This window comes from Gossypium raimondii, chromosome 13 (genome assembly GCF_025698545.1).
Source record: "Gossypium raimondii isolate GPD5lz chromosome 13, ASM2569854v1, whole genome shotgun sequence".
Classification (NCBI taxonomy): Eukaryota; Viridiplantae; Streptophyta; class Magnoliopsida; order Malvales; family Malvaceae; genus Gossypium; species Gossypium raimondii.
This window is the reverse complement of record NC_068577.1, coordinates 35,749,952-35,760,977: the sequence shown is the minus strand read 5'-3', so window position 1 is coordinate 35,760,977 and position 11,026 is coordinate 35,749,952. Positions and strand designations below refer to the sequence as shown.

The 11,026-nt window shown below is 31.8% G+C and overlaps 1 protein-coding gene across 2 annotated transcripts; it reads left to right on the top strand.

Annotated features, from left to right (window-relative positions):
- Positions 1-1,578: 1,578 nt before the first annotated feature.
- On the top strand, positions 1,579-8,788 carry LOC105782707 (biotin carboxyl carrier protein of acetyl-CoA carboxylase, chloroplastic). Of its 2 annotated transcripts, none has more exons than XM_012607629.2 (7): positions 1,579-1,951; positions 5,073-5,126; positions 5,219-5,385; positions 5,881-6,205; positions 6,307-6,378; positions 8,289-8,354; positions 8,505-8,788. In XM_012607629.2, exons 1-7 carry the CDS (start codon positions 1,814-1,816, stop codon positions 8,526-8,528), a joined length of 846 nt encoding a protein of 281 aa, XP_012463083.2. In that variant the 5' UTR covers positions 1,579-1,813; the 3' UTR covers positions 8,529-8,788. The 2 variants fall into 2 exon arrangements, with proteins under 2 accessions (XP_012463083.2, XP_012463082.2); XM_012607628.2 differs by having other exon boundaries at positions 5,067-5,126.
- Positions 8,789-11,026: the final 2,238 nt, after the last annotated feature.

Sequence of the window (11,026 nt, the reverse complement as noted above, 5' to 3'; positions counted from 1 at the left end):
TTTTATAACCAGAAGTCCACAAAACAACAACTGAACCAATAAGCAAAATCATGTCCAGCTGTTGTCTGTAAAGTGCACCTCTCTGTATTTCAGTTAACATATTATTCTTAAAAAAGGACCAAATAAGGATTGAATGACATGATATCGATCACATTTAAATTAAGATCCAGGGGGCTTTAAAAAAATGATAGAATGTTCAAATATCAGACTAATGAAGTTCAGAAAGTATTTAATCCTTAGAGAAAAACAATTGCTTCTCCATTAAAAAGAAAACACTAGCTAGTAATATGTGAATCATGAATAAAGAATAACACCAAAAAAGAATAAAAAAGGTAATATTGCAGGAAGCAAACAACGAGGAGAAATATAATAACAAATACAAGATAGAATGATAATGCAGAGACATAAGTTTACAAACATGATTCAAAACACTTTGATAAGTAATACAGTATCATAAAATGCAAACAAATAACCTGATAATGGTCCAAATATGGTCTAGGAGAGTGCTGCACTTTCTGTTCCTCAAGAGCAGAAGTATAAAGTATTTAGTTAACACAAAACCTGACACCACAAAACGAGGGTTTAAAAAAAGTACCTTATTTGCATGGACAAAGTATTTATAAAAGAAAGCCTTCGTTTCTCCCAAAAAGCACAAATAAGAACAAAATAAAGCATAAAAAAACAGTAAATACATTTCCAGCCCAAAATTTTCTCTATCCTAGCTTTGGTAATGAAAAAAAAAATCATAACCAGCAAGAAACGAAATGCCAATTTACCAAGAAACTAATGAACTGAAACAATCGCACCAAAAACTAATCGTATTTATAAAAAAAATTGCAATAACACCCATTAAAAATGCATGCAGAGAGGAAAGAAATAGAGATTACTCACAGACCTATATATTTGGGAAGCCACTACAACCACACTTCCCTTACAGGAGAAAATAGAAGCTACAAGAAATTTCTGCTTCAATTGCCGCTTCAATTGGGCCGGTGATCTGAGACGGTGGAGTCGGCGAAAGATGCCAAGATGAAAGTGAAACGGGAGCGGGTGGAGGTTTGGTTCGCTGGCAGCTTCTGTTGATGTTGGGAGGGAGAGGATGGAGGTCGATTTCGGCTTGGGAGGGTAAAACAGAGACTGAATAGCTAATCCTTGCTTTTGGAAGGGAATACAAATCGGCGCTGAAGCAGGGAATTTTGGGAATACGTCCGTAATGTAATAGGCCCGTATTAGGGCATTACACCGAACCAAACACAGGATTAAGTTGGGCCCACGGAATAGGGGTGTAATGGCATAAATGACATGGTTTTGTTTGACAATTTTTACTTTTGATGGTTAGGAAAAGAAGAAGAGGAGGAGGAGAAGAAGACCTTTTTGCTCATCCATGTCTAACGTGTCAAGTTAACTGACTTCAATATTGACAACGTCATCTGTCTCATTAAGTTTATAACAGAAAATATTAATCGGAGGTTGATTTGTCACTTTTTAATAAAATTAATAAGATTTGTTATTTTTTAAAAGTTCACATACTGTTTTACCGTGTAATTTACCTAAATAAAGTGAAGAAACCAACACCTGTCATTGAAGACCAGCCCAAAGCTCGTATGTTTCGATTTTTCCATTTTCGACCCCCTATAGCCTAGAAACTTCAGCTCATCCACTTTCTCCCCCTCTCCTTCTTGTCCAGTCCAGTCCAGGGATTCCCCTAAACCCTATCTTTTAAATCTTCTTCCTCATTCCACATCCTTTCCCTTGCCTTCTTCTCCTGCCAAATCCAGCCGCATTTCTTTTCTTCTGTCTCTTCAAATAATACATGGCTTCTTCATTCTCAACTCCACCCTCCGCTTCCCTCTCTTCCGTCGTTAAAACTACCGCTACCTTGCCTTTCCTTTCGCTCTCCAAGGTCTCTTTTCGCTGCTTTTCGAGGCCAAACCTCCTATTCTTCTCCAAGGTAACCATCTCTCTCTCTAACAACAGATTTATATACAACAGATTTATTCTTTGAATCTTTTATTAGAAATTTTCTCTTCTGTTGCTACGTTTAATTTTGTGAGAATTGGAGTGTACCTTTGAGATATACATTGCGTGATCAATGTTAAGCTTCAACACTTGTGTTTTTTTGCTTATAAAATTAGTAGCAGATAGAAATGTGCCAGATGCGGTTTTATTTGCATAATGCCCTCATAATTTAGGCTCTGGTTGTTATTATTTGAATTGAGTATAACTTTGAGGAATCACAATGTATATACTGTTTTGAAATAGAAAAATGTTTTTATGTATGTGGAATTTTGGCTATCTCCTTGTTTAAATCAAATGTGAATTTTCTTTCAGCGACTTTTGGAAAAGTAAAAGCAAATATCAATAAGAAAAAAATAAAATAAAAGATGGAATGCTTGTTCCTTTGAGTTTGTAATTAAATAGAATTTTCCATTTCTCATTTCATTTCTCTTTCATTCTTCCATGATAGAAATCAAAAAGTCGTTTATCCAATAATCTAAATGGATAGGAAGGTAGGAAGGAAATGAAAAAAAAAACCTTTTTCTGATTTGTAAATATTCGTACCACAAAAAGTAATAGCATCCCTTTGCAGCATGGTCTGGCCTTTCTGTCATCAAGAGCAAACAACTTGAACTGATGGCCATGCTTTTTTATTTTTTTCACGTCTCTCCAAGCAGCTTGATTGGTGAAACAATAAGTATGCGGTGCTAGAAGTGTAGCTTTTTACACTGTGGGTTGAATATACATTTTTGTGTAACAGAAGAATCTTATGAATCAGTATTCAGTAGAGCAGGTGAAAGATTATTGTTCTACTGATAATCTTTTAGGGTAAACCTCTGGACCATGATATTTACAACCATAAAAATCAGTAACGTTTATTGTTATCTCATATATCATACTTAAAAAAGATTAATTTGTTAGTTTCTTTTTCTTTCTCTCTCCTTTTTGGGGATAATTCAACTTGTTAGTTTCAGTTATAATAAATTGTAATTTAAGCTAAATACATTTTGTAAGAGTCTATATGAAACTAAATACAGATTGGAAATTAGTTATGTTGCTTTAAGGAACACTGATGGTGACCATTTACAGATATGCAACTGGCTTTGGTGCTTCAGGGAGACTGATATTTTACAAATCAAGCACAGTAATCAGTACATAACTTCTCTTTAAGCAGTAAGGTATCATGTGTGGAAATTCCAGAGGACTAAAACCAGATTTTTACTAAGAAAAAGAATGTTCTAAAGTATTGGAGCTTTGCTGGTTTAGTAGGATCCACTGGTCAAGAATATTCATAGAAAAATTTGTTCCAGTGGCTGAGAAATCAGCTCCATTGCCTTCTTAGTTATAGCTACTATTAGTTCTAAAAGCATTTTTAATTTTTTGTTTTCCTTTGGTGGAAGTTTGACCAAAATCTTCATAATATGTTAAGTGCTAAATTCCATTGCTAGGGTACAATGTTTTGTAATCTATTTTAGAAAACCACGCAGTAACAGAAATTACTAATAGAGAGTATAATGTTCTTTAGGTGCTATTGACAATAAAAAATAAGGGCATGCAGCTTGTTCTTGGAAATGGCCTGCCCCTTTAGAATCAATGTTCTATTTACTAGGTTGTTATTTAGCAGTTTAAACGAATTCAGTAGGCCAGTTAGAGATATTAAAAAGCTATTGCCATGTATTCTATAATCAATTCTTGTCATTCAAATCTAATAGTGCTTTAATCCTTTCGTTATAAAAACCATTTGATGGGATTCGTCATAGAATTCATATTTTATCTATTATACCAGGTAAATTGTGCTTCTAGTTATCATATATTATGCAGAGAATTTGAGAAGTTTACTAATTGTTGTTTTGTTTTAAGATCTATTATAAAAATTGGATTATATGTATGATTTCTCTAAGAAAGTAGTTAATCTTCTTCCTGAAGGAAGAGTTAAGTTTGTTATTGAATTTATATCTCACCATTTACATTAGCAACATAATTCCATTAGTTTAGTTGACTAAACTTAAGCTGGTCTTTTTCTGAATGACACTCTGCATATGTATTTGCCTAAGAATTTTTTGTGGTTTGGAACAAACATATCAAAATATAATACGCAAAATAGATGAGGTCAAAATGATTAAAGTTGTTTATGTGTTATATGTTTTGATAGATTGTGAGCAAGAGGTACTTGAAAATTAATTTTCAAGTTGAAACTTTAGAAGATACATGGATTTAAGAAGTTCATAGCTGCCAAAAAAATGAGACTAAAAATGGTAATGCTGTCATTTGGAGTGAAAGGCAGAAGGACACTTGGGATGATTATAAGTTATAGGTTAGTGTAGTTATAGTTATTATTAGATGAAAATTTTTAATATACTCATACGTAAGAGAAAGGTAACAAGGAAAACTGCAATTAATTTGAATTGTATGCAGTTGATATTTTTTGCATAATCAGAGGTAAATCTTCAGAGGAGGATAGTTTTGTTTGGAGGACTAGCAGGGAAATATATAATAAACTGTCACCTTTACCCTATTGTTGACTTGGTGCCAGTATCATTCATAATGGTGTGAAGTTAAATGATATACATTTATGATGCATTTAATGCTTTCAAGAACACAATCAAATTCACTCCCTTACTGGTGATTTCACATAATGACATGGTCGGCTAAATAATGCGAAGAAAAAACATGCACTTAGCTTATGGTTGACTAATATGGTTGCCTGAGTTCTGAATTGCATGCAAATAAGATGTGGTTGAAGTTTTCATAAGTCTAAAATTATTATTTTCTCTCTCCTTTCTTGCTTCTAATTAATTGAGTTATTTGGAAATAAGCAGTTGGTTGTATTATGGACATGTTACATGCAATATAATATTGGAAGTGAGAGACTCATCAATGGTTGAAATTGGGCGTCTTTTTCTTTGTACTGACTTAAAACTTTCTTTCTTGTTGAATTTGCCTACTCATATAGTGATATAGATATATTAAAAAAAAGAAAAAAAGAAGCTGGAACTTTATGTTTTTCTGTTGAGTGCTTTTTAAATTCTGTTTTTCTATGTTGGACTAAATTTTTACTGGTTTATTAGCTGCAGAGTTTGCAGACTGGTCAGAACGATTCTGCAGTGGTGAAAGCCCAATTGAATGAGGTAAGCTTCTTTAAATGATTTTGGCTAGAGGATCTGTTTTCAAATTTTCCTCCCTTCCTGGACATGCTTTGGGATCATCTGTTGCCTTCAAGGTTGCTGTAGATGGATCATCAAATGATTCTACTATCCCTCCAGTCAATTCAGGGTCATCCACACCAGAACCACAGGATGCTAAGCCATCAAGTAATGTCTTTCCTCCAGCTTTGGCCACAGAAGAATCAATCTCAGAGTTCCTTAATCAAGTTTCAAGTCTAGTCAAGTATGATGTTCTTTGATAGGTTTAGGCTTTGCTTGGTAGAGTGGAAAGAAAATTGCAAGGATGGAAAATTGAAAGAGTAAAAGATAGAAAGATAGAAAATATGATTTTTCTTTTCGCATTGTGCTTGGTAGGAAGGATGGAAAAATTGAAAGAAAAAGTAATTTTCTTTCCATACATTGCTTGATAGAGTTGAAAATAAAAGGAAAGAAATTGGAACTTTTGAAAAATGCATAATTTTGAACTAATTTATCACTCATTTTCTCTTTGTCATTCCAAATTGGAATGATTTGTTTTTATGCATTAGGATGGAAAATGATTGTCTTTCTTGTTTTCTTTCCTCTCATTTTTCTTTTTTACCAAGCACACTCAAATTTTATTTTTTTTCCACTTTTCCACTCCCTCCTACTTTTTCACTCTACCAACCATACCCTTAGTGTTGTTTTTCATTACCCCTAAGTTTGATCAAGTTGATCTTTTTTATCTGTTTTCTTCTAGGCTAGTTGATTCGAGAGATATTGTAGAGTTGCAGCTTAAACAACTTGACTGTGAACTGATAATTCGCAAAAATGTGGCCTTGCCCCAACCACCCTCTGCAGCTCCTGTTGTTATGTCGCAGGCATCCTCTCTACCACCAGTAGGGCCTCCAACCCAAACTGCCCCTGCCCCTGCCCCTACACCTTCTGGGCAAGCACCTGCTGTTGCAACTCCACCATCTTTTCCAGCTCCCAAGTCAGCCAAATCTTTGCTTCCACCTCTTAAATGTCCAATGGCTGGTACATTCTACACAAGTCCGGGTCCTGGTGAACCACCATTTGTGAAGGTGATCCATACATGTTGGTTTTATTGGATTTTCATTGCTCTCTCATTATGTTATTCTACAGTTGCTTCTCTTTGGACTTATGCAAAAGGCTTTCCCTGTAGGTTGGAGACAAAGTGCAAAAGGGTCAGGTGTTATGCATCATTGAAGCAATGAAGTTGATGAATGAAATTGAAGTAAGTTCTTATTCTTTCTGCTTGGAAAAATATATAAAGGTTTTGTCATACAAATGTTAAGATTTCTTGACATTTTTTTTCTTGTTATTATATTAGAACTTCTATATCCTAAATATAGAATAAAGTATACTTATTTAAGTCTGAACACTGAATCATGGATCTAAAGTTTGAGATAAAGCCCGAAGCTCTTGGAGACTTGAAGTGTCTTTTAATTTATGTCTTGAGTGCTCCAAATAAAATATACATAGGAGTTAGACTACAAATATCTTTATTGGGCATATAAGTTGTTAGGACAGCTAATGTAAGATGCTGGACAAATGTGCAGTTCCCTTCCACAAAAGAATCAATGCCTCTGCTGCTTAGAGCATTGTAAGGGTGAGAAGGAATAAGATCTTATGTGTGCAATATTTTTTCAGAAACAACTTGGTTAAATACTTCCTTTAGATTAATAGTATGCCATTTGTGGCTAACAAATTATGTGGTAGTGGCACTGAGTTTTCTAGTGCTATTGGGAGAATGAGAAGAGAATATCAACTAGATTGCTTAGTTAATACAATCTAGTTCCTATTCTTGCAAATGTGTTTTGTCAAAATGGGTTTCATGTAGCCAACTCCAATAAATCTGGTGTTATGGCTTAGTTGAGTTATCCAAGCATGGGCTTCAGCTTCATCCTCAATAATCACAAAATGGTAATCTTTGCAGAAATTCAAAAAGGGTCAAGATGAAGTATGTTGAATGAAGTATAATAAACTTGCATATGAATGAAGAGTGAAAATTGACGATCAAGATATTCCTAAGGGCAATCATTTTTGGTATACAAAAACCTGTTTGATCAAATGTAGAAAACAGGTAACAGCAAGAGGCTGACGAAATTTACAAGTGCCTAGAATATCTTAAGATGCCTTGAAATCTTTTACAACTTTTGTATCCTCAGTAATGCATAATGGTAGGAAGCTGTGTAGGTGGAGAAAATGTGCACACGTAGCTTGTGATCCAAATGGAAACATTGAAACGGATATAAGCAAAGATACCCAAAAAAAGATAGAATGAGAATGACTTTAAAAAAAAAAAAAGAATTAAGTTGATGCAATCATATATAAACTGGGAGAAAGGATGCTTTAATGAATTTGGTCATAAGCATGGTTTAGATGCTTTCTGTTGAAAAACGATTTTTAGTATCTGGAAAAAAAAAAAGAAATGAATTTAAGTGTGGGACAAGAGTATGCTTTAACAGAGGCTGAATGGAAGGAAAAGATTCGTGTAGTTGGCTCAAGAGTTTGCTTTTAAGATCTTTAGGATCCTTGAATGTGTAAAGCCCTAAGGTCAATGCTGAACAGAAACTTAAGCAAGCTTGACTGGTACTTTTTGGTTATCAGGATACTCTGCTGCAGGCTTCAATTAGATGGCCAGTTAGTTTTCCATTTTTTGATTGAACTGTCATGCTTCCTTGATTAAACTTTAACCTTAAAGAGAATATTAAATTTCCTATCAAAGGTAAAGTCTATGGTCAAGTTCTTTATGATGGATAGCGGGTTTAAGTTTCATAGCATATACTTCCATGTTTTCTTTCATATAATTTATTGGGAAATATGTGGTGATTGGCTTAAACTAGCTGGTTATAATGCAGCACATTTAGGCAAAACTGAAATTCAGCTGTTGGAAGGCATAGATTCCATATTAGTTCTTCCTCTTGGAGCATTCTCAACAACCAACCTGATAGCTGCATTTTAGTTTGTTTGGCCAATGAGTGATTATCGCCCATAATTACTGCACTTGGCAGTTGCAGTATCACTGTAATCTGTCGTACAGCCCTTAATCAAGATGCTGTTTTGTTGCATCCATAGTTTATTGAAATTGTCAAACTGTCTCTTATGTGGCTAACTGTAGATGAAAAATCATTGTTTCAATAGGCTGATCAATCAGGAACCATAGTCGAGATCCTTGTAGAAGATGGCAAAGCTGTCAGCGTTGATACGGTGAGTATTCTTTGCTACCTTGATTCCAAACAATGTATATGGATGGATGGATGGGTATTGAATTGTGGGTTTGAAGTAAATTTGATTGTTTTTTTCCCTTTTGTTTTGGTTTTCTGTTTCTCGGACGTTCTTTTTTTGACATCTTTACAGCCTCTGTTCGTGATTGAACCTTGAAATAAGACTGTCGAGTAGGAGAGTAAAAGGTAGGAAGGACAGGCAGGCAAGCAGGTTGAGTTGGTGGGATTTTTCTTCCTGGTAATGTAGTTTGGATTCATTAAATGGGCAGTATTATATACTCCTAGTCTTACAGCTATAGTAAATAGTCTTTTCACTATAACTAATATCCTAGGTGTTTGGATGCGTGATGATCTTGTTGGAGTAATTAAAATATTGTTTAAGAAAAGTAAATGATTTTTAACTATTTTTGCGGAAAAGATTGGTTTGAATGAGTTTTTACCATTATAATCTTTTCAACAAAATTTTGCATCGTTAAAAATATTTTTGATTTTCTTTGCTTAGATTTCCTAAATTAGGAATAACAAAATTAGATGTTTTTACAGGAAGTACGGGATACTTCATGCTTTTTACTTTCCTTGTTCAAATAAAATGTTATTCAAACAAAGGAACAAATTGAGTTCGAACACAAAATGATTGAAAATGAATATGATTAGTCGAATAGGAAATTAAAATATAGAATTAAACTAAAATCAAATTCAAATAAAAGAAATAACAAGAAGGCCAGTAAAAAATTTTGAAATTTTAATTGGCTTTACGTATATATAAAATTGAATAAAAAAAGATGTACACATTTTGATTGAATTTGGGCAAATAATTAAACCTGGACAATAATGTGTTTAGATTTCTTTAAGATGAGTGTAAAAAATTGAAATAATAAAAATAAAAATAACGCACATTATATGAAAATTGATTTTATAAGTAATCAAAATATTAAAAATGTAAAAATTAATTAAAATTAGACAGCTATTCGTACATATTCATTCGAGTATAAAATTATAAAAATTAAAATACATTAATAATTATTAAAAATTCTAAAAAGTATATGAAATATCTAATAGGTTTTTTAAGATATAAAATAATTATAAATATTAATAAAAATAACAGAAATATGGAAAACTAAAACGTAATTAAATAAAAAAGGTTTAAAGGTTACAAAATAAAAAGTTAGTTTTAAAAGGACAAACTCGGATAATTTTAATGCATAAAATGAAGCTTAGAATCCTTTGTTTTAACTTTTTTTCGTTTTCCTAAAACATTTTATCGAAAACAATGAAAATATGTTTTTATTCTCTAATTTTCACATATTTTTATTTTCATTTTCAAAATCTTTTTAAAATTTTAACCAAATATATTTTCTTCATTATTTCCCATTTTGTAAGAAAATAGAAAAAAAAGCGATATTTGTTTCTCAAAACCAAATTTTTGTTCTTAAAAATGAAAATATTGAATAAAACGTGTTTTTGTTGAAAATTTTAAAATTATTTTAAAAATAAAAATAAAATATGTAAAAAAAAACAATAAAAGTTGTTTTCATTGTTTCCACTAAGAATGCTTTGTAAAAGTGAAATGATGAAGACAAAAGTTTTAACTTTAAATGAATTGACCCTAATTTAAACTCATATAAACATAAGAATACTCTTTTTTTCCTAATGATTTTTCAAATATTAATTTTGGTACCCTATTTCAAACCCATATGAATGTAAAAATTATTTATTTTATTTTTCATTGTAGAAAATATTTACCAAACATTTTCATTATTGAAACCAATTTTGTAGTTTAAAAAATGGAAAATGAAAACTACTTTCTGAAAATAAAATGAAAATGAAAAAAAATTCAAAAATCAAATGGAGTATTCTCATTATGTGTAAGCATTTTCTAAATTTATCAAAATATAATAAGATATAAATATATTTGTTAGTTTGTAAAATAAATGAGATTTTGGTAATTTCCTAATTGAGTTAGAACTCGGTTGAAGGGTGACAACAACTCAATCAACCCTTAATATATAGTATAGATACATAAAACCCGATGCGGGTGAAAAACATATTTTATTCCAAAAGTTCATATAACATAACAAAGAGACTTTAGTTGAAATGATAAAGTTGCTTGATGGTTGAAGTTTAAATTTTATTGTTGGTATATTTTTCTTAACTTCAAAATGTTTTATTTTAATTATAAACAAAAGATTCCTACTGGAAAATTGCTCCCTAAGCGAGCTAACCTGATTTTCCTCCTTGAATATATGCTTGAGTGAGGCGGAGGTGAAGTTAAGCATTAGAAACTTGCATTATCATCACAAATGAGATTAACAGTCACGTTTAATTTCAATATTAAAGATAAGTCGCGTGTAATTAAAATAAGTTATAAAACGGTGGAATTTCAACTCATATTAATTAGATTAATAGAACTTTAAATTTACCACTCAACTAAAGCTTCATTTTAATATTTTTTTATACGTTTTTATTTTAACTCCATTAAATTAATAATATTGATTGAGTTCGTATCACAAATTAACTCGACATCTCATTTGATTTTGTAATATATTTATGTGTTTACTCACAATTTAATTTAAAATTTCATTTTAATATTATTAATTAATTTCCAGTCATATATTTTATTATTTATTAATAAAATAAAAGAGACGTATTAAGCGC